The 25,899-nt window shown below is 50.3% G+C and overlaps 2 protein-coding genes across 4 annotated transcripts in view; one reads left to right on the plus strand and one right to left on the minus strand.

Annotated features, from left to right (window-relative positions):
• Irag2 (inositol 1,4,5-triphosphate receptor associated 2) overlaps positions 1–3,495 on the plus strand; it is a 43,201-nt gene extending 39,706 nt beyond the window's left edge. For all 3 annotated transcript variants that reach the window (XM_051173336.1, XM_051173338.1, XM_051173337.1), the window contains exons 18-22: positions 605–667; positions 765–814; positions 1,063–1,164; positions 2,523–2,630; positions 3,050–3,495. In XM_051173336.1, the coding sequence (XP_051029293.1) occupies positions 605–667; positions 765–814; positions 1,063–1,164; positions 2,523–2,630; positions 3,050–3,290 (564 nt within the window). In that variant the 3' untranslated portion in view covers positions 3,291–3,495. The remainder of the gene's footprint in view (positions 1–604; positions 668–764; positions 815–1,062; positions 1,165–2,522; positions 2,631–3,049) is intronic.
• The window catches only part of Dnai7 (dynein axonemal intermediate chain 7), a 35,628-nt gene continuing 13,163 nt past the window's right edge, over positions 3,435–25,899 (minus strand). The window contains exons 5-14 of the mRNA XM_051173339.1: positions 25,224–25,370; positions 22,660–22,763; positions 21,105–21,444; positions 14,817–14,898; positions 12,595–12,755; positions 9,984–10,140; positions 7,564–7,778; positions 5,737–5,904; positions 4,617–4,730; positions 3,435–3,883 (exon numbers count right to left, since the gene is read on the minus strand). Coding sequence (XP_051029296.1) covers positions 3,611–3,883; positions 4,617–4,730; positions 5,737–5,904; positions 7,564–7,778; positions 9,984–10,140; positions 12,595–12,755; positions 14,817–14,898; positions 21,105–21,444; positions 22,660–22,763; positions 25,224–25,370 — 1,761 coding nt within the window. The 3' untranslated portion in view covers positions 3,435–3,610. The remainder of the gene's footprint in view (positions 3,884–4,616; positions 4,731–5,736; positions 5,905–7,563; positions 7,779–9,983; positions 10,141–12,594; positions 12,756–14,816; positions 14,899–21,104; positions 21,445–22,659; positions 22,764–25,223; positions 25,371–25,899) is intronic.

The following is a 25,899-nucleotide window of genomic DNA, read 5'->3' on the forward strand; positions in this document are numbered from 1 at the left end:
AGCTCGGGAAACACTTCAAGAGTTCCAGTTTTTAAAAACTGACCCCAACATGAGGAGAGAGATGTTTAACCTGATGTAGGTATCACACCACATGAACACGTATGTAACGAAGCCACTAATCCCCCACTAGTGTGTAAATTTTTTCTGTGTATTAGTTAAAATGCATTTAGCAAAAGTTCCATGGATTTTAAATGTATTGTTGGAAAAATTGCGAGAGAAGCTGTAAGTGTGGTGAATCTTGACTTCCTCTTGAGCTCAGGTTTTCTAATGCAGTTCGTCTTCTAGAAAAATATAGGGGGAGATGGACATAAGTATAAGCGTGTTTCTCAGCGCAAATACATGAATTGCGATTCCACAGCAAAGGTGTTCGGGATAAGTGGGACCACGTAAATGAAAACCCAGATGAGAAACGTTCTTAGTGAAAGCTAAAATCAAGGTCGGGGGGGGGGAGGGGAGCGACAGAATATAAACTGGTAGATAGTTCCGAAAGTTGATTTTTCCATGCAAGGTCCTTGAATGCTCAGCAGCTACCTGGCAGCTGAGCACAGGCCATGGCAAGGATGCGATCCCACGGTTCTCCAATTGTGCCCTCTCTCCTGTGTAGCCCTCGTCTCTTCGAAGAGTGACGATTGCCTCTTTGCCCAGAAATCTTGGAAATATGGGGATGGTAAGAGCACTTGGAGGTCCCTGCCTCAGAAGTGAAGTCACCTGTCTCAGTGACAGAAATGTAATTCCCTCACTGAACTCCTATTTCATCATTAAAGGTGTACGGGATAGAAGATGATGACAGATTCAGCCGGCGGTCGAGCAGCTGGTGAGTGTGACTTGTGCCCACACTCTGGGAACTGACGGCAAGCTTGAGTTGGTCTCGAGCGCATGAACACGAATAATAACCTTTGATTTGTTCCGAGTGTGAGCTGCACAGACACTGGAGCGGGCACTCTGGCGTGGCAGTTGCATTGGGGAATGAGAGTGTTACCTGCATTGACTTAAGCAGTAAGGGGACACCGACGCCAGGTACAGCTCTGTTTAATGTACAGTATGGCCATCGTCTTCGCGCAGGAGAATTCTGGGGACAAAGCAGAGTGAGCACCGCCCCTCCCTGCACCGGTTCATCAGCACCTACTCCTGGGCAGACGCGGAAGATGAGAAATGTGTTGTCAAGTAGGTGCACCCCTGTTGACCTGCTGTGAGCTGCAGCCCGCAGACTGGGAAGCCATCCTGAAGGGAACCGCTTTGTAAATGTCATATGGGGATAGTGTGGCCACGTTTTAAGTTAGAAAACTCCCTGGAATTTCTCAGATCTAGGACTGCCCAGTGCCAGAGCCACAAAAGTACTAACCGCAGACATGAATACAGAACATGTTAGCTTCTATAACACACGCCCTTTGTGAGGTGACGGGCATAGTCCTCCGTCATATGCAAAGCAGAGCCATCCCATCCTCTGCTTGGCAGCGCTTGTCTGTGACAAGCAGGGACTGCTGTGTTTCCCTAGCTGGCCTCAAGCTCACGGCAGCCCCCGTCTTAGCCTCCTGAGTCTGCTTAGCAAACCTAATGAATTGAAGTCTGCTGTAAGCTTCCACAGTGGAAGCGGGGGTAAAAGGTGGGGCACAGCGCCGCCCCCGCCCCCGGCCCCGCCCCCTTACTCTGTTTTGGCGCCCGCCCGTTAAAGCCTCTCCCCCTCAGGCCTCTCATTTAAAGTGATTTAAACACACTCTCTGGGCTCCTCCAGCAAACCCAGGATCCTGTGGGCCGGGCTCCCACAGGATGCAGTTATGGGGATGGATGACAGCTACTGGGAAAATGCCAAGTGCTTCCTAAGACTGTTTGCTTATGGCTTCACTCGGTCTTTGTAAACAGAAGACAGAGATTAAGAAGTTCGCTGAACATCCCGAGTTAAAATTCATATCCAGCCAGGAGCCATTAGCTTTGAAAGTACGTTTGCTCAGGTGGAGTGCACCCTCTTGAGGTTATTAGCACCCAGTCTAGACCCCTCCCCGGGCTCTGAGGACTAGCTTGTTTAAGATGTTTAGAGGGATGACAGTTCATACCAAACATCCAGAACACTACCGAAAAAGCCAGAAGAGCATGCCTGAGATCCCTGCTCTCAGGAGGCAGAGACAGGATCACTCCAAGGGTGAGGTCAGCCAGGGTGGACCCCATCTCAAAACTAAGAAGGCGTTACCAGAGAACAAATGCAATCCGCTGCCACAGAAGATGCTAAAAGTAGGAAGTAAGACAGTAACGTTGTCTACCACGTAGTGGCCGTTTCAGGAAACGTGTCATCTACGTGCCGTTAAAGTATGGGCAAAGGTGTGCACATGTATCCACACTATTGAATAGACGTCATTAAGACTCGCTGGTAATTTTGAATTCCCTCTTGTGGATGTTTCTGGCCAGCTACTACACTGAAGTTTTTAAAACTCCTCTAAGTTTGGTGGTCTAACACTTAGGCTTTGGTATTTGTGACCACGTTGAACTATGTAGTAAAACCTCGGTGATGTTCAAAACTTTAATTGCAGAACCAGAGATGCCTCGGAAGCCGCGGGAGAAGAGGCGGTGGACAGGACCAGGAAGGCCAGCGTTTCTGAGAAGAGGAGCAGCCTGTCCACCTGGGACCGCACTGCGGTGTAGGCTGCTCACTCACTGGAGCGGGAGGGCATAGAAGGGCACGCACACACGCGCACTGTTAGGACTACGCGGTGTGGGTGGGGATGGTCCCCTACGGTAGCTCCCTAAGCCCGGTTTCCACCGTGCAGGAACTTGACTCTGCAAGAAGGGCACTGGGTTTAATGGGACGTGACTGGAGGGCTGAGATAAATGTGTTCAGAGTTAGCGCCTACGTCACGTTCCCAGCTTGGCAGCAGGGTTATCCCTCATTCTCCCACTAATGGTGGGGAGCAGACGTTACCCTAAACCAAGGCTCCATCCTAACATGCGGTAGGGCAGTGTGTGTGTGTGTGGGGTACTCAGTGACCAGTGCCACCAGCGAAGGAGAGTGTCTGGGCTGCACACGCTCACTGCCCTTCCCTTTGTGCCCTCCCCACAGCTGCAGCTCGGTGGCTTCCTGGGTCACTCACTTGCAGGCATCCTTCAGCAGGGCCAACAGGGTGCTCTGGTTCTCTGTGGTCATCCTGCTCTTCGCAGCACTGATGAGTCTCCTGACAGGCGAGTTCTTCCAGATGGCGGTGGAGGCTGCACCCACACAGGAAGGGACCTCCTGGGCGTCTCTGGAACACATCTTATGGCCCCTTACCAGACTCAGACACAACGGGCCCCCGCCAGCATGACCGAACATTTCCTTCTGAGAGTCTTACAGTAGTAACTTTCTGGTAATTACAATGCAAACCAGGTTCTCAGAGCAGCTGGGATACCTTACTTCCCCAGCGATGGCACAGGGAGGGAGGGACCCTACCTCGGGTATTTTAATGAGCTTTCTGAGAGAGACGTAGTACTTTATTAAAATGTACCGTAATAAAGAGCCGTTCAAATCTCCATGCAGCTTGACTACAATAGAGTGCTCTGAGGTCACTGACTTCAGTCACCTGGAGGGGCACCTGATTCCTGCAGGGCCTGAGGGTCTCGCCAGCTCTCACACAGGCTGTGAAGGCTAAGAGTAGCTAAGGACCCGGATGGACAGCAGCATGTGGCACACCGAGTCGATGAACTGGCAGTCCGAACGCCTCACCCTCTCCATCGCCTCTGGTGAGGCGAAGTCCTTCACCATGTGGTACAAGGTGGTGTGAAACTCGGTGTCTTCCTTGAGGGCCTCAGAGAATACGTCACTGTCTTCCCACACCCTGAGCATCTGTGCTCTGTCCCCACTGAACATGAGGAGCGACCAAGGCTGGTTCTCCACGCCCTCTTCCAGGTCCTCCTTTACCTGGAAAGATGCCAGAACACACAGAAAAAGGGGCAGCTTGGTGCCACTGCTGGACCAGGCTGGCTCGGCCTCCCTGGTCCCAGAGTAAAGGCCTATGCCTGACTGCACGCCCCATGGCCGAGCTGTTTTAAATCCAAAGCTATATGCACTTCGGTATCTATGGAGCGTCTGCCATGTATCCACGAGACAGATGCTGCCCACGAACTGCTCTAGAAGCTGAGGGAACAGTGGGGTGCCCCACCCAGAGACCGAGGGCACCATCCAGACCCGGCTCTCAGAGGAGAAAGGAACATGGTGGCTGCTTGGTACGGACATCTATTGCCAAGCCTTGTGGCGGTGAGGGAGGGTCCAGGTGGGTAGCAGCTCAGTGACGGAGCATAGGCACAGTATGTATGTATGTATGACAGGTCCGTGACAGAGCATACACGCAGTGTGTCTGAGGCTCTGGCTTTCAGCCTGCCTCACAGAAAATGTCCATCAAACTGTCTTTTCTATGCATCAAGCATGTGTCAGAAGTTACGATACAGGCCTGACCTCCACAGAGGGCCATGAACATGGTTTCCACCTCTGTTCTGGGGTCAACACAGACATAAGGTCACAGCATATGGTACATAGCGGGTGAAGCCAGAACTAGCTCAGTTTCCCAGCAACATGCTGAATGCCTGTCACCTCTTCAGGAGTGTGTCCTCTCTAGAGGACAAGGCAGGTAGCTTATGGGTTTTGCATACTGTACCCTGAACACAACGCGTGTGGAATTGCAGACCATGTTCCACTTGCTCCAGCCGAAGGCGAAAGCGGAGCTCAGCAGGGCCATTTGCCGGTAGGCCTTCACTTCCAGAAGGGGCACCTGCAGAGGGCGAAGTTCAGTCAGTCTGAGGGTGTCCCATGAGCATCCTCACTCCCAATCTGAAGTCAGGGTTTCCATTTCCCACACTCCCTAAAGTGAGCAGTGGCCACAAAGCCCCAGGGAGCTGTCCCCATCACTGCACCCTTCCTGAGAGTTCCGGCTCCCGGGCCTCCTGTTCTGCAGACACGGCAGGCTGCTGCTCTGGAGGGCGTGGCTGGCTGCAGTGTGTGTGTGGGGGGGATTCTACCAGAAAGAGCTCCCCCAGACACCCTGGGGCTGCACGCCCCCAGCTTTGATTGCCCTGCAGCCCAGCCCCTCCTCAGCAGCCTGCCAAGGACCCCACACCGCCTCCCTCTTCACCTGTTTTGCTTTGACCATGGCACTTTTGGCTACAAGGGCAGGAACTGTTCTACAGACGGGAGCAGGGCAGTACCTGCTGTGACACTTAAGTCACTAAAACCACCTTGTCCTACCTATGCATTTATGTCCATACCCTTCAGTACACGATTGCCAGGTGAGAAGACACCAGAAAGCCACAGGCATGTCCTCCACTACAGAACATGTGGTGCACACACACGGACCCCATGATTCAGAGCCCCCGCGGCTCCATTCATGACAGGGTGTTACCAATCACTGGCAGCCGGGGCCGGGCTGGCTGCTACAACAGCATAAGGGCCTGTTCTCGCAGCAGCAGCCCCTGTGAGGAGGGCAGACCAGCACAGACACGGGACTGTGCTGGGCATTAGGAAGGAAATGTCTTGCAGGTTGGTGGAGATGGGGAGAAAAACCGGAATGAGCAGTAGCTGGGGCTGCTTTGGCTACAAGCGACCACCACGCCTCAGGCCTTCAGATTATTACCTGGGGGAGGGGACTCGAGGTTTCCGGCCCCGCCCCAGGACCCCCAGCACGCCTCAGGCCTTCAGATTATTAACGGGGGGAGGGGACTCTAGGTTTCCGGCCCCGCCCCATCAAGTTTCATCCCGCTGCATTAGACTCACACACGCGCCTTATTGTTGATGACCACGTAGAAGTGGGAATATACATCGGGGAAGATATTCAGCCCTGCCGCCTTCAAGGCCAGAATGAAGGGCACGGGGGTCAGCCATTTTCCCTCTAAGTGAGACACGTGCTCCTGGCCTCTCACTTTGGTTGACGCTAACATGCAGAGGTTTTCCTAAGTGTCGGGAAGAGAAAGACAAGTCAGTGGTCTTCCCGGCCCAGCCTTCTCTGTGTGTGTTAGTGCTGAAACCCTACGCTCTCTACAGCTGCCCAATGCAGCTGGCGGGCCTTGGGTCTGGGATCCTGAAGCTCGGCCACGGGGTTCCATCGCCTCAAGGTCCCATCTTTGTCTCAGGTCACTAACTTCCTAGGCTCCCCCTGGGCACTTGAGGGATTAGAAATGGTGACCCAGATAGGTTTAGGAAACGTGAGAGCACTCTATGCTCATTCTGAATTAAAGTGGCCATTAAAAATCACGACTGTGTTGTTAGGGCTTATTCTTAATTTTTAACACGTGTGAGATTTCACATGCTGTAAACTATCCAGTTTTGAAGGGCGCAGAGTTTGTGTATTTATTCTTCATCTAAAAGATCTCAGTGTCTATCAATATAAAAGTGAAGTCAGTTGATTGTAAAGACACAGGGATGGGAACCCGAAACCTTGACCTGAAGACTTACACTCTACTGAAAGAGACGACCCTGCCCCCCCCCACTCACACACACTCCACGCACTAGTGGGGGAGGGGGTGGCTCCCTCCCAGACCTCAGATTAGGCACAAACCCCATCCAAGTTCAAGGCTCCGCTTTCTGACTCTGACCTTGCAGGTGCAATTGTTAAGGATGGGCTAGGATGCCCTGGTAACCTTTCCACTAGGATGCTAATTAGGAGACTCAAGGCAAAAGCTCTTGAGTGCTGAACTTCAGCACTTGGACAGCTGCACCTGGGCAGTGCTAGAACTGTTATCTCACAGTGTTCAGCACTGCCAAGCTCCAGCTGGCCAGAGTCCCTTCATCTATGACCCGCATGTTCATAAACCAACACTCTGCCCATCAGACTAGAATCATGTACAGTGTCTTCCCTGCACTGGGGCAGGATTCTTGGGAGTCAGGCAGGGAGCCTGGGTGGGGCAGAGAGGCTGGCCTAGCAATACCTTGTGTACTTTAACAGACTGAGGGCAGGCTGCCAGTGTTTTAAGGGCCCGAGAAGTCACCAATGACCCCGCAGAGGCTTTACTTGTTTTGTTTGCTGGCTTGTTTGAGACAAGGCTCACAGTGTGACTCTCTCTGGCTGGAACCTGAGTGCTAAGCACTGGGATTAAAGGGTTAGGGTAACCTCCATGCCTGTCCCACAGGGGCTTCAAATATGGTGGCCCGTTAGTATCTCTGCTGTATTCAGACGGATTACCGCTCTTCTTAAAACAGCTCCATTTTGCGTATCACAGACTCACCAGTGATTCTCAGAAACTGGAGGGTTATACCCTCACCATGTGTATTTTAAAACTTCTCCATGCAACCTAAGAAAGTCCCTCAGGCTGCTGTACAGTGGGTCTTCTGCCCTGCCCTTAGCCTGCGGCACGAATCCACTCCTCTGGGGCTTCCGAGGCTGTGTACTTCCTGAGGGGGAACAGTCTCACTCAGCAAGACAAGCCCCAGAGGAGCCCCAGAAACAAGGATGAAGATGCCGTACCCAGATGGCCTGCTGGGTGCTGGGCCACCCCTAGCACCGGGGGACAAGCAGAGACCTCCATCTTACACGCTGATGCTCTCTGACTCCGTGATCTTCACTGCTGGCAGACTCATTACTCAACCCACAGGCCGGCTGTGGAGTCACCTACCCTGATTTGTATCTGGAGCTCAGTGAACAGCGTAGTCACAGTCAGGATGGCCCTGTTGACATCGAGGGGCCGCAGTTCCCAGGACTGGTAGGGCATGTTGATATGGGCGTCCTGAATCAGGGTCACAGGGCCCAAAGTGTCCAAACTGAAGGTTATGAGCCTGTCTTCTCGATCGTAAAAGACGCTGCTGATGCCATCCGTCTTCCAGAATTTACCTTCAGGGCAGAAGAAGCTGACGTTAGTTTCATGCCTCTCCTATAGAAATGAGTAAAAACATCTAAGTACAAGCTTGCAGTGTGTGCTGTCTTCTGTGTTAGGACTCTCAAGGGAGAGCGCCCCCTGCTGGGAGAGCCCTGCCTCCAGGGTGCAGTCCAAACCCCAGCACATTCTGCACGACAAAGTGGAGACAGTACTTGCCCTGTCTCTGTCCCTTGCCATATCCCCCACTTGTTTTTGGGTCCCTTCTCCTGCCTGTGCCCAGGAGCATGCCTGCTTTCTTCCCTAGTCCTATACAGAGGTTCTTTACTCATTTATTTATTTATTTGGTTTTTCGGGACAGGGTTTATCTGTGTATGTCTGGCTGTCCTGAACGCATAGAGACAGGCCTGCCTCTGCCTCCCAAGTGCAAGAATTAAAGCCACGTGCTATGACCACTGGGCTCTGTTTTATATTTATTTTTAAGGTTTTTGTTGTTGTTTAAGATTATACTTTCAGGGGTCATTTCCAAATTTGTTATTCATTTTTATATATTTTGCCTTCATTTATGTGTGTGTGTGTGTGTGTGTGTGCCAACTCCATGCAATATCCAGAGAAGCCAGCAGAGGGCACCAGCTCCCATGGAACTGGAGTTACAGATGGTTGTGAGTGGCCACGTAGGCGCTCAGAACAGAACCCAGGTCCTCTGCCAGAGCAGCAAGTGCTCTTAACCACTGAGCCAGCTCTCCAGCCCTTTCTCTTCTGTTTTAAAGCAGCTGTAAAAGTCTCCTGTTTGTAAGCGCACAATCTTATGCAGCTGTGCACAATCTTATGCAGCTGTGCAGCCATGTCCCTGGTACAATGAGGTTTTTAAAGCCCTCCCAACAAGACCCCCTTATGTGCACCCCCTTTAATGCTCACTTCCAGATTTGCCTCTAAGAATGCCACAGAAATGCTCTCACACAGGAGGTGGCATGCTTTGCTCTGACAAGTCAATAATGAAGACCCAGCTTAGAAGACGGGCTAGCACCGGGCGGGAGCGCCACCGCCCCCTCGCTTAGAAGGTGGAGATGGGAGGCCCTCAGCTCAGTTGGCCCTCAGCCTGGGCTATGCACTTAGCTCGGCCAGTCTGGGCCTCAACAAACATAGAAAAAATGATTTTACATTTTACCAAACAGGGTGGGCACAAGTCTAACAGTGAAAAGATGGTCAGCACTGGCCATTAATAAATTGGCCATTGTTCAGGATCACGTCACACACACTAGACAGGTGACAAGTGTCAGCAAGGGGGTGTGGCTGGAACAGAACTTGAAGACAGCACAGCCATGTGGAGGAATAGGTAACGCCCTCTGGAGGCCATAGTCACTCGCCACTTGGCTGCAGCTGTCACTTTACTTGAGGCAGAGACCCTCAGTGTCAGCTGTGCAGGCCAGGCTGATGAGCCTTCATCTCTCCTAACTCACTGGAGCAGCCCAGGGGCTAGAGAAGCCTGCTACAGTGCCTGGCTCTCTCTTTCACGGGTTCTGGAGACCCAGACACGTGTCCCCACACCAGTGTGGCCAATGCTATTGCCCACTGAGCCTTCCCTCCAGTCTGGTGTGGATAATCCTAGATGACATAAACAATTAGTCACTCCTAAAGGGACTGTCCTGGGCAGGCATGATGGAGCCTTGCAATGTGAGTTTGGATCTCTGGGCTCCCTGGAGCAGAAGGGGAGAACTGACCCTCTAAGTTGTGATGTAATGTCCATGAATGTTGTGGCATGAACACCCCCTCCACCACAAGAAGCCAGTAACTAGTGCAAACTGCAGAAGTCCTGGGCTGGGATTTCAGAGGGCGTGGCACCTCCCAGCTTTGGGATAGGGGCTCCATCCCAGTCCTTGGCGGGGAGAAGCAGGAAGGTAAGAAGTCTGGGGCCATCCTTGACTATACCTTGAGTTGGAGACCAGTTAGGCTTTAGACCTGTCTCAAAACCATGGGAGAGAGGAGGGGGAGGGAGGAAAAAAGAGAGGGAGGGAGGAAGGGGAAGGAGGAAGGTAAAGGGGAGGGGAGGGGAGAGGGAGGAAGGGAAAGGGAAGAGGTGGGGGAGGGGAGGGAGGAAAAGGGAAGGGGAAGGGAAGGGGTGGGGGAGGGAAGGGGAAGGGAAGGGGTGGGGGAGGGGAGGGGGAGGGGCCGCCTGCTGTGACCGCCACCTGCGCATTGCCCTTCCTGCTGCATGGCCATACCTTCAGCGTCCCACCTTATGACCTTGGGGTCCTCAAAGAAGATCACGTTCTCATTGACCTCCAGGGTGACCTCTATGGGCGGAAAGGCATTTTCTGGATCAGGTTCTTCTGTGGTTTCTGGAGGATATGTAAACCTCTGTAATCCTTCTTGGCGTATCTTTTGAAAGTGACCAGAACAGTGAAAATTAGAAGGTGATGGCCACAGCCAGGCACTAACCAGCTCAGCTCGCTGTCACGCGCATCTACAGAAGGGGTAGGAGACATTGGGACAAAGCTCAGGTAAATGTTTGAGGGGAAATCATTGCCAAACTTAGCCATAACCACAGAGCTTCCTGTAGGCCAGGCTCCAGGATGTATTGTCACTATCAGCACCTCAAGCCCCATGACCAGCCCGCATCCATAGAACCGATTACCAAGGCACAAGAGAAATCAGGAGACCTGTGGAAGACAAGCTCATACCAACACTCAAGCACTCGGAACCGAAGTGTGGGTGACCACGGAGCAGCGTTGGGTGACTTCCCAATGACAGCAGATTCCTGAGGCAAGGAGGGGCTGTGAGCCATTGGAATCAAGGGCGGCCGGAGGCGGCAGAGGGCGCCAGGGGAAGAGGAAGGGTCAGAACATGGGATGAATGCTCTCACAGCATGGGTAGAAATGAAAAGAACCTGGCAGTCAAGTGAGCACACGCGGTCCTCTCAGGAGCCACAGCTAGGTGGGCGGGAGAGCTCTGTGTACCCCAACACTGGGTACCAAGAGGTGCAGCAGGGCATGGACACAATTCAACTACAACAGAGTTTTGGGTGAATTCTTGAAAAGCCCATCTCAGGCTGAGCCTTCCTGTGGATAAAGAGTTAACGCCTTCATTGAGGGATGGCTTCTTCTAGGCGCGCACTCTGCCACCGAGCTACATCACCAGCCCCAAAGGGACGATGTCTTCTTCGGCCACCGCAATGCCCTCTCTCGTGTGCTCCCGTCTGGATTCTTTGAAGCATGTGCAGGCCACATTGTCTCCCTTAGATCTGCTCTCGTTTCATGGGACAAGAGGGCATGGGAGAGGCCTGATTAAAATCAGCTGGGCAAAAAGTCCTGCGGATAAAACCCGTGTCCATCCAGCACCTTAGCGGGTGGGTGCGTGCACACCTGTGCTGTTAAAATCTTGCTGGGAGAGAGCAGAAAAAAAAAAGTGTCTGTACAGGCCTGGAAGTTCTCTCTGTCTGGCAAGTGGAAGGTGACTTGTTTTGTGCGGCTGGAGTTAATACAGGATCTTGCTCAAACCCAAGCCTTTGAATTGAGATTTTGGCATAATTTTTTTGAAGCAATGTTCTGGGAAGGGCTGCACAAGTGATCAGCTGACCAATCATGTGTAAGGACGCGTCTTCCTTCTCCAGTGACAATGGGAATGTGGGATTAAACAAGCAAGCAAGCAAACAAACAACAGTATCGATTTTTGGTTTAAGTTTTGTTTCCTAGATATAAGAAACACTTTTTATTTGGAGCTATTTACTCGGCTTAGGGCAATCTATGCTCAGGGGGCCATAGGCGGAGTTAGTTAGCACGTGCACACAATAAATAAATTACAACAATGCACACTTGTAGTCAGCACTCGGGAGGCTGAGGCAGGGGGATCACCACAAAGCCCTGGCTATAGGACAGGGCAGCCTGGGCGTCATAGTGAGACCTCGTCTCAAAAGCAAAGCCACCAGGCTCTCCGTGGGGAACACAGGTCCTTCGAGGAGGGGCTGTGCGAGATGGGGCAGCTCCGATAGAGCCAGCACAGGGTGACTCCATGGCAGCGGAGACCCCTGCCCCGGTGGTGTACCCAGTGTCCCCGGGTGCTGGCAGACCCAGCTGCCACTGGGTCCTGGGTTTCATACAAAAGTGAGGGTGTTGCTGAATGCTGACTCAGTGAATCTGAGACCACCAACCACGATGACACTTGCAGACACCCCAGGGGCTGCTACGCCACAAAATCGTTCATGGACATTCTCTACACAGTCACACGGGTGCTGCCCGGCCGTCAGGGTGTGCACTGTGAAAACCTCCTGCTGGGTTCTCATCGGTTCTGAGGGTCAGCCTCAAAGTGCCATCCATGCCAGGAGTATACTCTTCCACTGAGATGGGCCCCTGGCCTAGGAGTTTCTGATTTAGTGGGTATCATAAGGGACTTATGCACTTGCCTTTCTAGAACATTCTCCAGTGGTCACAGAGGCCACTGAAGCTTCTGTAAGCGTAAAGCTAGGGCAGCGTAGGCTGCCTAGACATCCTCTGGGACATCCTCTACCACTGCTGCTCTTAAGCACGTCTGAACTAGAACACAGGTGTGCCCAACCTTTCCTACAGCCGCCTTGGTGCCGATGAGGAGGGCTGTGGGGTTCTCAGAGTCAGGGCAGCCTACCTACCGAGGTGAAAATGGTTACCACCTGGCCATTTAACGGGAAAAAAACATTTGCCAAGCTCCGGGATGTTACACTAGCAGTATTAAGGATCAACTAGCACTTTGGGGCATTAGTATTGTAGGTTTACAATTAAGTTAACAGGTAAGACTTTCTCCAAAAACTAGGATTAACATACAGTAAACACCAAAATCACGGGAAACGAAGCATCTCCCTACCTCTACGAGTATCCAGCCCTTCACTGGTTTGCACTGGGGGGGCAGCTCTAGGGTATCCAGGTGGTACACTCCGCCCAGCGTGGAGAAATGGCACAAGTCCACCTCGTACTCTTGAGTGGTTTCTGGGATCTCCAAAGAGTTCTCCACCAGGTGTAGCTGTGCTAAAAAGGGCCACAGTTAGCGAGCGCAGTTTCAAAACAGGCTGGAGCTCTGCCTGTCAGGAGGGAAATGACAAATTCCCAGTACTTCTCAGCTCAGGTGGTTTGTCTTCCAGCACTACACGTCACACAAGGTTCTTAAAGAGTCTCAGTAGCCAGCCTCGAAGGGAGCATGTGTTTGCACACGCTTGAGCGGTGGGGGTAGGAAGGGCAGTTAGCAGTGCACGCTAGCATTATAGGAGGCTACAAATAATAAACAGGTGAATAAACAGGTGCTACCGGTCAAACAGATTTCATAAACACAGAAGCAGTGTGATCAAAACTTGATAATTACACTAAACTAAGTCCTTAAAATCGGATACCACCTGACGAAAACTGCCAACCTGGGTGGGAAGTTCGTTGTGGAAAAGTACATTTTGGCCCATGTATCAAATGGAAAAAAACGGCCATTTTAACAACAATAGGCCCCCAGCTCATAGAAAATGCAGGGAACTAGGAGCCTGTGACCTAGCAGTCTGAGTGAGCAGTGAGATGTGACACCTGCCGCCGCTAGGACACGGGACATTCTCACCTCTCACCCCTAGACAGACAGCCACTGGCAAACATCACCCTTAGCAGACACAGGCATGGTGGTTTGCACCTCTAGCCCCAGCTCTCAGGAGGTGCAGGCAGGCAGGTCCACATGGGGAGGGCTGGGCTAGCTAGCCAGGGCTGGCCGACGTGGCCCTGCCCCTCCCCGCAAAGCTAGCTGATGTATCCAGTCTGAGTCTGTTCAACCATAAAATCCATGGTGTAGTACTGGGTCACCGAATCTGGCAGGAGAGTGAGCAGGTGCCTGTAGAGCTCGCAGGGACTGTGGTGGCATGGCTCCCGTAAAAAAGCCACAGCAGGGTCCAACTGGCATTTTTCATGAATGTTAACAAACTTCACTCCTTAACTTTTTTTCTTTTCTTTTTTTTAAGACAAGAGTTTTTTTTTTTTTTTTGTTTTTTTTTTTTCTGTGTAGTCCTGGCTGTCCTGGAATGGACTCTGTGGACCAGGCTGGCCTTGAACTCAGACATCTGCCTGCCTCTGCCTCCCAAATACTAGGGTTGAAGGCGTGTGCCACCAACCAGCTAGCTTTCAAATGTATTCAATTTATAATTTATTGGCATAAAAAGAAGCCAGAAATACTTCTATGCTTAAGTGATGACATCTCTGGCTGGGGGTCATCATGGAATTGTGGTTCGTCAAAAGTCAACGGGCAGTATGCTTGCCTAGAATGCACCAGGCCTTCCTTGGGCTCTAACCTCCGCACCACACAAACCTTGGCTCGAGAGCTCTGCCTTTGGAAGGTGGAAGCAGGTGGGTCAGAAGTTCAGGGACAAACTAAGCTACATAGGGTTTTTAAACCAGCCTGGGCTACATGAGACCCTGCCTCAGAATATTAAATAACTGAATAAAACACAGAGGTTTAAGTGTGATTGGAAATGCAGGAAAGCAGACAGAGGTTCTTATGACAAATATGCTCAGAAGGATACAGCACAGGTCTCTTTGGCGTCATTGAGAAAAAAAGCAGTGAGTTAAGAGGGCAGGCGTCAGACAGAAGCCAGGCGTGGGATCCCCTTCACCTTCCCAAGTGCATCTGTCCAACACAGCTACGGTGAAGGGCTCAGGTGTGTGAGAGTGCATTGTTAGTACAGAGGAGAACTCAGGCATCATTTCACTAGCAGCAGGGATTTACACAAAGCCCCCTTGTGTGGGTTGAATTGTGCAGCCACTTCAGTAAATGAGGCAGGCTCCCAATGTATCCTGGGATCAGTGCTGAATATCATTTGTCCAGGACATATAGTTTTCCTAAGTACGTAACTTGATATTGAGTAGATGGTCATCATAGAGTGTCTTACCTGATTTGATCCTACAGTTTCATTAAAATTAGAGGGCTGTGTAGAGAGACAATGGACAAAGACTGAGGGAGACTGCCAAGGAGCTCTGCTTTGAACATTCTTTCTACGAGGTCCTTGCGTCCTTTTCTGAAGGGAGTGCCCCCACTGCGCACTGCACCAAGGGGGGTGGTGAGAATACCTGCTGAGACAGCTTCACTTAGCAGCTGCATCTCCAGTTCGCATTTGGTGACTTCCAAGTTTTCATCCTCATGGTCGGGAGTCTGCAACCAAGAAAAAGCAGCTGTGAGTGTCAGCATCCATGGAAATTACTGAGTGGAAAAGGAAGATGTTGGTTCATAAAGCAGCCTGCGATCTGGGCATGTTGTGCATTACATCTGGTAAACATGAAACCTATGAAGTTAACCATTAAAACTCTAGCATCAGAGTTGGGCATGGTGGCGCATGCCTTTAGTCCCAGCACTCGGGAGCCAGGGACTGGTGGAGCTCTGAGTTCCAGGCCAGCCTGGTCCACAGGGTTCCAGGGCAGTTAGGGCTAGACCAGAGTAAGACCCTTTCGAAAAAACCAAACCAACAGCAAAACTAGTCTTCACCAGCACTTTCTAGCACTTAGCCTAAATGTTGTCATTTCAGGGAAAATTTCTACATGTTTTGATTTGCTATTTATTTTGTCTCTTAATCCTCAATGCAATCTCTTCAATACACATACCAGTATATATCCATAAAGTTAGCCATCACCCCTCCACAAGACAGCTCACTGAAAAGAGTTAGACTGGGTAAGGGGGTTGGGAGTGGGAGGTGGCTAGCTCAGTCGCGTGCTTGCCCAGTATGCAGGGGCACGGGGGCTCGACCCCCAGGAGCACATGCAACACTGGTGATGGCTTATTTCTGTGATCCCAGCATTGAGTGTCGAAGGCCAGAGATTCAGAAGTGCCAGGTCTTCCTCAGCCATATAGCCATTTGAGGCCAGACCCGGCTACATGACCTATGTTGCGACTTTGAGACCCGGTACCAAGCTGGTGGAGGGTGTCAGGATTGAAACATTTAACAGACCACCATGAGAAGTGAAGAGGAAGCTTCCATTTATTACAGAGAGTAATGGGCTTATATACCCAAGCCAGGGGATGAGCTAAGCATAGGAGGAAATCATGCACCACCCACACCTGGGGTCAAGGCATGGGCACTGCACACTGGAAAGTTCTGAGAACAACCTTGTCTGATCAACCTTGAGAGCACGGGAGTTCTACAGCTGGGTGGGGAGGAAGAGAGCTGTAAGGGACAAGGACTTAAATTTCACAACAGATATACTGTCTCAAAACCACTGAATCCAAACAAACTACAACAACAAAACAAACAAGCAAAGCTCCTAAGATCATTCAGTGGAAGAGTATAAGCTAACGTTCACGAAGCCTTAGGTTCAGTCACCAGTACCAGACAGACACAGACAGACAGACACACACAGAGACACACAGACACACACTGTTAGGAACTAACAGCCTGCTGACCCCGCCCCCAACGATGGGCGTCCGGCTCATGGCCATGTCATCGCTTTTACCTGGCTGCCAGAGGACTCAGTTACACATGCACAAGCCCCCTTTTAAAGCAAGCGCACCTCACTCTCTCTCTCTCCGGCCTCTCTCTCTGCCCCCTTGTGCTCTCTCTCTCTCTCTTCTCTCTCTCCCTGTCTCTGTCTCCTGCTTTCGGTTGGCCACCAGCTACCCCCTTTCTCTCCCCTCCCTCAATACATTCCACGTGGGCACTGAGTCTCCTGTTTGTGTTTTATAGGCATTAGCTGCAGCAAAAGAACAACACGCCCAGACACACACACACCCAGACACACAGACACCCACAGACACCCACACACACACACACACACCCAGATACACACACACACACAGACACCCACAGACACACACACAGACACACACACACAGACACCACACACACACAGACACACACAAACACACACAGACACACACACACAGACACCACACACACACAGACACACACAAACACACACAGACACACACAAACACACACAGACACACACAAACACACACAGAGACACCACACACACCCAGACACACACACCCAGACACACACACAGACACCACACACACAGACACAGACACCATACACGCTTGCTCAGTTTTCCTTTTTGGAGGCCTGGGTGTTGAGACCAGCTGAGTGTCTTAAAGAGACTCTTTGTAACTTTTGTTCCTCAGAGTAATAAAATATCTCTGAAACTAATTACTATTTGAAAAATTCTCATAATTATGCCATAGTCAAATTAGGCCCTTCTAAATATTTTGTGCTATATACGAATTTAGGATACACCTACAGTATGTATAAAAGCCATTTAAATCAATTAAGAGATGGTATTAAGAGCCCTCTAGTGGCCAACTTCTTAAGAAGCTCATCAAAAAGAAACACTGTTGTTTAATGTAAGAGAATTAATTTTAAATTTACATTAATCTTCACTATCAACTTGACCAGAACACTGAGAAAACAGAGAAGCACGCATAGCTTCTCAGACAGTGTATGCGTATCCATATGCTCCCCCAGAGGGGAGGAGACCCCACTGGGAACTGGGCTGCAAGGTGATTGTAGTGAGATAGTCCTTCTGTGGCACTGACCACGCCCATTGGGGGTGGAGCCATGGGCGGAAGTGACCTGTGGAAGGAAGTGGGAGGGAGAGAAGGGAGAAGCTCTCTTGCTGGCGGGACTGGGACAGGAGAGGATCGGGTTGAATCCTTATTTAACCGCGATATCGTAGGATTTTCACGGGACCTGGGTTTCACCCGGGCCTCCCCTCCCCCACCTTCCCCAGCGGGCAGGGTTTAACCAGGTGGACTCACCACAGCTTTGGGACAGGTGATTATGTCACATGCAGGTAGAGCATCTGGCTTCACACTGCCCGTTTCCTGAGAAAGAGAGAGAGGCTGACCTGAAGCACTGAACTAAGCTGTCCGACGGAAGACATTTGCGGACAGCCACATCCACGCTGCGACCATTGCTCGGTACGTAGATTCAGTGAGGGAGCAGAGGGCTTTGGAAAATGCCAGTGAGGCCAGAGAAGAAGTCTAAAGGTGCCGCTGAGGAGGGCACAGAGCCCCTCTTGTTGCTAAAGCTCTTAGAGCCATTCACGGAAACCTGGTCCCCTTCACCGCGACAAGAGGGAGTGGACCCGGGGAATAGGACCCCACCCACCGAGGCTCCAACTGCCTTCCTGCCTGGGCCTATGGACATCCTACACACTTCATCCTTACAATGTCAGGGGCTGGAGGGATGGCAGCACACATGCCTCCTGGGAACGTGCCTCTCACCAGGGCTATTCTCATCTCACGGAGATGAGAACGTACCCCTCCCCACTCACAGCTCGCATCACAGGCGTGGGTGCCAGGGCTCTGTGGGAATGCTTGCTTCAAGGTTCTGTCGGCTAGAGTACGTCACGGGATGCCACTGGTATCTTCATGTCTCTTCAGTGTTCACACCGCACTGCCCAGGGCAGCATTAAACAGTAACAAAGAGCAGACAGGCTTCTCTGCAGCCACGCAGACTAAGGAAGCTAAGCTAAGTTCAGAGAGGAAACAGCCAGCTATGGAGCAGGAGTGAGATCCTAACACACACAGGACCTGTCCGTATTCTTATGAATGCACAGGCTTAGGCTTGTAATATAAAGTCATCCAGGGTTTGGGATGGTCAGGGTAAGTAAAAGCACTTGCTGTTCCTCCAGGGGCCCTGAGTTGTTTCCAGGGGCCAGAATGGATCAGCTCACATCACTTCGGCCCCAGGGGATTGTGACATATTCCTCTGGCGTCCCCTGGCACTGCACTCAAGTGCACGAACACAAATGTACACATATAACTAAAACAAGAACTAAATCCTTCTAGAAAAAGTATTTCCTAAATTACCTAAATTTACAGAATGACAAAGCATGACCCCATGAGGCCACCATAATTGAGTCATGGACAGAAGACAGATGCTTTAGTTGTGCAAATTCAAGCCATGGTTCGACTCATGTAGTTTCTAATTATTGTTTTGCAGTTTCTAAGTTAATGTAAGTCTTACATAAGATACTGGTAGAGTCACATCAGGTGGTAACTATGGTCAAGCCACTGGACACAGTGGAAAATTGCCTAACTCTGGCAGTCCAGGAAGCTTCTTGAACAGTGCCTCTCAATCCATGGGTCACAATCCCTTTGGGGATGGAACACCCTTTCAAAGGGGCTGCATATTCCATATTTACAGTGTGGTTCATAGCAGTAGCAAAATTACAGCTACAAAGTAGCAATGCTAGTAACTTTAAGGTTGGGGTCACCACGACCTGAGGACTGTGTTAGAGGGCCGCAGCCTTAGGAAGGCTGAGAACCCCTGCTCCAGAGACTCAAAGGTCTCTCATTCTCTTATTTTCATGACTTCACGACTGCAGTTAACACCCTGCAAGTTAACCTCCTTTCTTTTAATTTTAAATTTTCATTTTCTTTGAAATGATGTTGGGTTCAGAGATGATTCCCCCGACACACACACAACATACAACATACTGCTTTATGTCTTACAGCTAAAGCAAATCAGGCTGTTATACCTGGCCTGAAGGGGAGTGGGGTAAAATCTTTCCTCACCCTGGGAAGGAAAAATGACCAGAAGTGCTGAACCCCAAGAAAGCTACCACCCAAGAGCTAAAATGAAACAAAACAAAATAATTTCTTAAAGAAATGCTCTTATCAGTTTGATTTTTAGACAGAGACTGGCTGTGAGCCCACAACCATCCGCCCGCCCGCCTCTGCCTCCTGAGAACTGACAGATTCCCAAAGATGGGGGAAATGGGTCATTTCTCATTTCCACAGCAGCCCTGTTCCATTTTCTGGTTCTTTTTAATGCTCCTGTTACAATCACACACAGAACACAATTACAGCTCCCTCCTAGTTTCTCTGTTGCTTTAGATTCTAGAGTCTCCAAACCGCTTGATGCAACTGCTGAATTTCAAACAGGGTTTTCAGCATGTTCTTAGAATATCAAATAATCCAGAGTTTTACAACTTTTACATTTATTTGTGAATGGATAGTATGGACACGTGTGTGTGTGTGTGTGTGTGTAGGTGTTGTTCCATGGCACACGTGTGGAGGTCAGAGGTCAGCTTTCAGGGGTCTGACCTCTCCTTCCACCATGAACAGCTCACGGATGGACTTATGTCCACAGGCTCCTTTATCCACTGAGCCATTCAGGAACACACCTGTTTATTACCTCAAATCCACCCACCGTCTACTCCTTAACTCTTCCCATACTTCAAGAAAACAACCTTTCAAATCAAGGTACGAGTGGGCTCTGGTGACAAAATTGGCCTTGGGTGGAGAAAGAATTGTTCAAGTGCAAAGCTGCTCTAACACAGGTGTGCTGCGAAAGTCCTGGCAGCTGGAAGTGAGCAAAGTCACCAGCAGGAGTGGGGTTGTGTTTAACAGTGTGTGCACGTGTGTGTCCGTGTGCACGTGTGTGTCCGTGTGCACACGGGTACTCAGGGCAGAGAGGGGCACTGGCTGTCCTGATTTACCAACCTCAGCCTCATTGCCTGGAGCCGGGGTCTCAGTGGCCGTGGATCCCAGCTCTGTTCTCCCACAGTGCTGGGGTTACACGTGCAGCTGTGGCCCTGCTCTATGTCTCCATGGGTGCTGTGATATGAGTCCGGGTCACCGTATTTACATAGCGGATACCTTCCCTGCTGAGCCTTCCCCAGTCTCCAGCCTGTGGCTCTTCAATTGTTCAGACAATACACAGAGCCTCTCTACATGCTGCATCTCAAGGTAGTGATCGGCCATGCCTGGCAACTCACACCTCACGCCAGCCCTGGGGGGGGGAGGGGGGCAGAGACAGGCGGGTCTACAGAGTGAGCTCCAAGATAGCCATGGCTGCACAGCGAGACCATGTTTCCAAAACACCAAGTCTTAGAAACCCAGACGCTGGGGAATGGCAGGAGACGGGGCCTCCTCCAGGGCGTACAGGCGTTTATCTGCTGCAAGTTTCTACTCAAGGCACACTGCCGAGGAGGAGGAGGAGGAGAGGTCACGTACAAGCACCCCGAGCTCTGACCCCACGGAGGGCTGTGCAGCAGCCCATGGGGTGAGGCGTGGGAGTGCAGGACCGGGAGGGCCGAAGCTCCTACACACCCTGCTGAAGGGGGGGCGGGGGGGGGCACTGGGACCCAAGGCATGGGCGAGAGAGGGGCTTCTGACCAGAGTCCGTTTGCTCAGGAAGGTCTGGAGAATACCCCTGGGGACTTGCAAATGCTACTGCACAGAATAAACGGTCCACAAGACGTTTAGAGCATGCCAGCCCAAGTTAAGTGTCTCGGGCCAGCATCTCAGCACTTGAGAGGCTGAGGCAGGGGGATTGCTCCCTGGCCTGGAATGTGTTATGCGATACCATCACAGACAGACAGACAGACAGACAGACAGACAGACAGACAGTGTCCTACCCTTTCTACTTCCAAGTCCTCCAGGGCCTCCACGTTGGTCTCCTCCTCTTGGGCCAAGCTAAACTCTCTCTCTTGCGTGGGCTCTGCCTCATCTTCTTGGATGGCCGGCTTTTCCTCGGGGAGGGCCTTTTCTTCAGTGGCGGCCTTTTCTACAGGCTCCTCCTTCTTGGCCTGTTCCGTTACCATGGGGACCGGCTCCTCTCCAGGGGCAGCCATGGGGTACAGGGGGGTGACATGGTCATAGCGCGTGTGTAGGAGCCGAAGGGCGACGTCACTTGTAGCCAGTACCCTCGGGATTTCAAATCCAATTTGTGTTTCAGAGAATTTCACACTTCGATACCTGTCAGTAATTGATAGACAGGGAGAGGATGAGCGTGGGGAAGGTCGGGGTCCCACACCGCACTGTGCAGGGGTCTGTTTCAATTCTCCTCCTTTTGTGTCCTGTGCCCTTTACCTGCAGCACTGGGGCCCAGATCATCTCACAACACTCTCGGATTCCAAGCCACGCACCTTCTTCCCAAGCAGCTTCCGTCTCCCGGGAGCCTCAGTGACCCTCCCTCCCTGGACCCTCTCGGTGCTCCACCCCGCCTCTCGGTGCTCCACCCCGCCTCTCGGTGCTCCACCCCGTCTCTCGGTGCTCCTCCTTCCCCGGGATCTCTCGGTGCTCCACCGCACCCTCTCTAAACCTGATCACCTATGGTTTCAGTTACTGCTCACCTTACCAGGGGTGTCACTGTGAGGAGGAGGAAGAGGACCCCTGAATGAACGCTAAGAAGCTCCAGCTGACCTTTGCATGTGTGTGAACATATTTCTTGCTCAGAAAAATCTGTGGCACTGAAAACACTGGTTTTTCACCAGTGACTCTGCAAATATATTCCATCCAGACTTCTCTCAGTGTCTGCCACACTTTGCTATCTGGGTACTCCGCCAGTCTTGCACTGGATTAATCCTTGCAATCCTCTCCTATCATCATCAGAATAAAAACCAAACCTTATAGCTCCCACTACTCCTCACTGTAGGAAAGCATGAGTCTCATGCAGGAGAGCATGCCATCTTCCCCTCTTCTAGAGATGAATTTCCTTCACGATTCTGTGTGTGGTATTCAACAGCAAAAAAAAAAAAAAAAAAAAAAAAAAGCTAACATGTTGTCTTGAAGTTGATAGGAACCTCAGCATTTTATACAAAATACAACTTGGGGAATATTTTGTTCCCTTCCTTTATGGAACATAAAAATGAAATTTGGAGCCCAGCCTGATGTCACACACCTATGATCCCAGCACAGGGGAGGCTGAGGCAGGAGGTTTACCAGTTCAAGGCTGGCTTTGGCAGAGGATGAGGGTGGGGAGAGGGCTCCTAACTTCTAAAAAAAATGGTTTGTTTTTATGCGCACGAGTGTTTTTTCTACATGTACACCACTCATGTGACCAGCATGGAGGCATGGTATTCTCTGTAGCATATCCCACTAGAAACTGGGATACACTTCTACAGAATCTGATGTTTACACTTTAAGCCAACCTACTGCACAGCACTGTCTGTGGGGAAGTGGTGGGGATACCTGGGATTCTTCTTTAGGTTTGCCCACACATACAGGGACACATTCTCATCTTGGATGATTTTTTCCATGTTCCCACTGTCCAAATCTGCTAAGGTACTAGCTTCCTGTAAGAGAAAAACGCATCAGAGCTTCTCACAGTCGCACAGCTTAGGAAAATCACATGGTCACTGGCATATCTGTGGATGGAAGTTTGTATCCTGCAGCCATTCAGTCCCAAATAAACACTCAGAGGCTAATATTAATTATAAACTGTTTGACCTACTGTTCAGGCTTATTACTAACTAGCTCTTACAACTTAAATTCAACCATAAATTCTCATCTATGTTTAGCCACGTGCCTTGGTGCCTTTTCTCAGTAAAGCGTTCTCATCTGTCTGACTGGAATTCTCCTCGTCTGGTAACCCTGACTATACGCTCTGCCTGGCTACATTAAACCAGTAGGAGAGACAACTCTCTACAGTGAACACGAGAATTATTGCACATCACATATTGGTTTCCTTGTTATTATTACAAGAATAATCTGGATAAAAGTAAGTTTAAATCAAAATGGCCAAGAATTTTTCTGAAAAAAAAAAAAAAAAAACTTCAGAAGCCAAGGGGATGGCTACGTGGTTACAGCAACTGCCAATGTGTGAACCAAAGTTTAGGTCCCCAGGACCTCTGCTGACGTGTGGTGGCTTCAGCCTGGGAGGGAGGGCAGAGACGGGAATTCCTAACTAGGCCAGTTCTATTGCAAGGTCTGGGTTCAGCTGAGACACCCTGCCTCACCACACAAGGCGGACCCCGATGCCCACCTTGGGGCTCCATGTGTACAGGCATGCATGTAGCAAGCGCACACGTGCACACAGGCCGGTGCAAAAGGGTAACCCAGCCAGACTGCAGCAGGGCATCTCCCCTGTCCTCACGCATCTCCTCTGTGTCCTTGTATTTCATTCCTGCGTGGTGCTGAGCTTGCTAGCAAGTGCTCCAACCACCGCAGTGCATCACCAGCTTCCCTGGGCCCCGCTGATGCACCAAGATCTGGCTTGTACTAATATCTCTCTTCCAAATGTAAGGTTAACGTGTATAAAACAAGAGAAAAAGATACCAAGTCTGCTTTCCCTTACAGTAAACATCTCAGCCACTAATAACCCTACACAACCCCTTACTCCATTTGTCCCACAACACACACAGTGCATGCAGGAATATGACGAGAATTCTACAGCCAGCGAGGGTAGGCTCAGTTCTGTGGCGATATGCTGTTTATGGTGTATTAAAGTCACTGGAGGATCGAAACAGCAGAGCAGCCACACTAGTTAGCTACAAAAGCTAGGCAGTGGTGGCACACACCTTTACTCCTAGGACCTAGGAGACAATGGCAGATGGACTCTGAGTTCAAGGCCACTCAGGGCTACACGAGATTGAATCAATCTAAAAGAGAAACAGAGCTCATGTCTTCAATCCCAGGACTCATAAGGGGTATTTAACAGGAAGAGGGTCTCAGAAATGACATTCATTCTACAGCCACATAGAGGACAGGAAGGCATACATTCTCCAGGCACACTGAGGACATGTAATAGCCTGAGGTTCATGGAGACAGGATCAGCCCTTTCAGCTTGAGCTAGTGATGAGAGCTAGTGGCCGGCTGCTTTGCTTTTCTGATTTGTGGCTTGAAGCTTGAACCCTAATCATCAGTCTCTGGGTCTTTTATTTTTTGTGCTACATAGCTCTCTCTGCAGGACTGTTTAAACTTAGACACATCCCAGCAAGGCTGTCCAAGGACTCTTTTAAACCAAGAGAACTAAGACAAAATGACTGAAAGCAATGTATGTCCTCTGTGTGCCTGTAGTCTGTTCAGCAATGCATGCTTTGCGTATACCTATAAACTGTTCTATGATTCAACAATTTGTGCCTATAGACTGTGTTCCTCTGATTCTTCAAAAATGCAACAGAATTAGAACTTATAAGACATCCATGGGAAATCTGGACTATAAGCCAGATAGTAGAATGATAAAATGATGAGTTTTATGAAGTATACTAGCTTACATTTATTTGGGTCTTATAATTATTGCTGAGATATTTGGTGAATAAATACACAAACTTCTGAATGGCGCTGGGGTAAAGGGGACACAAAGAAAATATTATCAAACATTTAATGTTTTGCTTTTTCTGTATAAATTAGGTAAATAGAACTGAAAATTCATAGTTAACAGCACATGAGGAGACTCATGGTAGTGTTCTCTTTTTATGTTTATAGAGTACTTTCAAAACAAAAATTGGGATATCCATAATTGCTATCTATATCAGCTGGTTTGCCTATAGCATATATCTTGTAATTTTGTGAAGTTCTTTAGTGAATTCAGTAAACTTTGGCAAGTATAAGGAAAGTGAGCTTATGGCTGATAATGTTTTGTCTCTTTAGAAAATAAGTTATTAACGGACGTTAAATCACATAAGTACAGGTCCTTCATGTCGCGGATCTGCCCTGGAAGATCTTAGGATCTTTAGGAACATCAGCAGACTATGGCACACAGTTGAGATGCTACAGCCTTAAAGTTAGCGCTGTCTGAGAAATGTGACCCGTACTCGGAGAAGCAGTTCCGTGGCCATGTCCACCTTGAGGCTGAGGAGCTCCTGCAGGCGCAGGATCGACTCTTGGTGCTGTGCCACAGTTCTGGCTTCCAGGTCACACGATGGAGTTTCCAGTAAAATTAGCTTCAGCTTCTCGATCAACTGCAACATAAAGATTATTGTGTCACTCACCTAGAACATGGCCAAAGGGGTGTGGGAAGGGGATGGCACATCACTTTCAGATCAAGAGAAACCCTTTCCTGCCTTCTGCCATTTAAGATCACAGAGAAAGAAAACATTCCTTCCGAAGAGTCCCCAGGGCTGGGGTACCAGAGACTGGGTTTGTCGTTCATAGTGACCCAGCTTCAGCTGCGTTTGCGTTTATGCCAGTGTGGTGACTCTGGAGGACAGGAGGGCCCCTGAGTGCACAGGTGATGGAAGGTGGGGTGTGCACCGTACCGCCCAGCCTTGAGAGATGATGGTGTCCTGCCAGCACCATGCTTCCTGAAATGCCCTCAGTGCCGGGGTCCAGAGAACCTTCTAGTTGCTGCTAAGCATACAGAGCACCCATGGACCTCAGGAAACCGTTTCAACCCTCCCCACGCATTGTGCCCTATGCGTTTTTCATCTAGCTGTTTATACCGGGTGGAGGTGCCAGTTTTCTACCTTTAGGGAACTGTTAGGTTATCTC

The sequence above is a fragment of the Phodopus roborovskii genome, unplaced genomic scaffold (genome assembly GCF_943737965.1).
Source record: "Phodopus roborovskii unplaced genomic scaffold, PHOROB, whole genome shotgun sequence".
In the NCBI taxonomy this organism is placed as follows: Eukaryota; Metazoa; Chordata; class Mammalia; order Rodentia; family Cricetidae; genus Phodopus; species Phodopus roborovskii.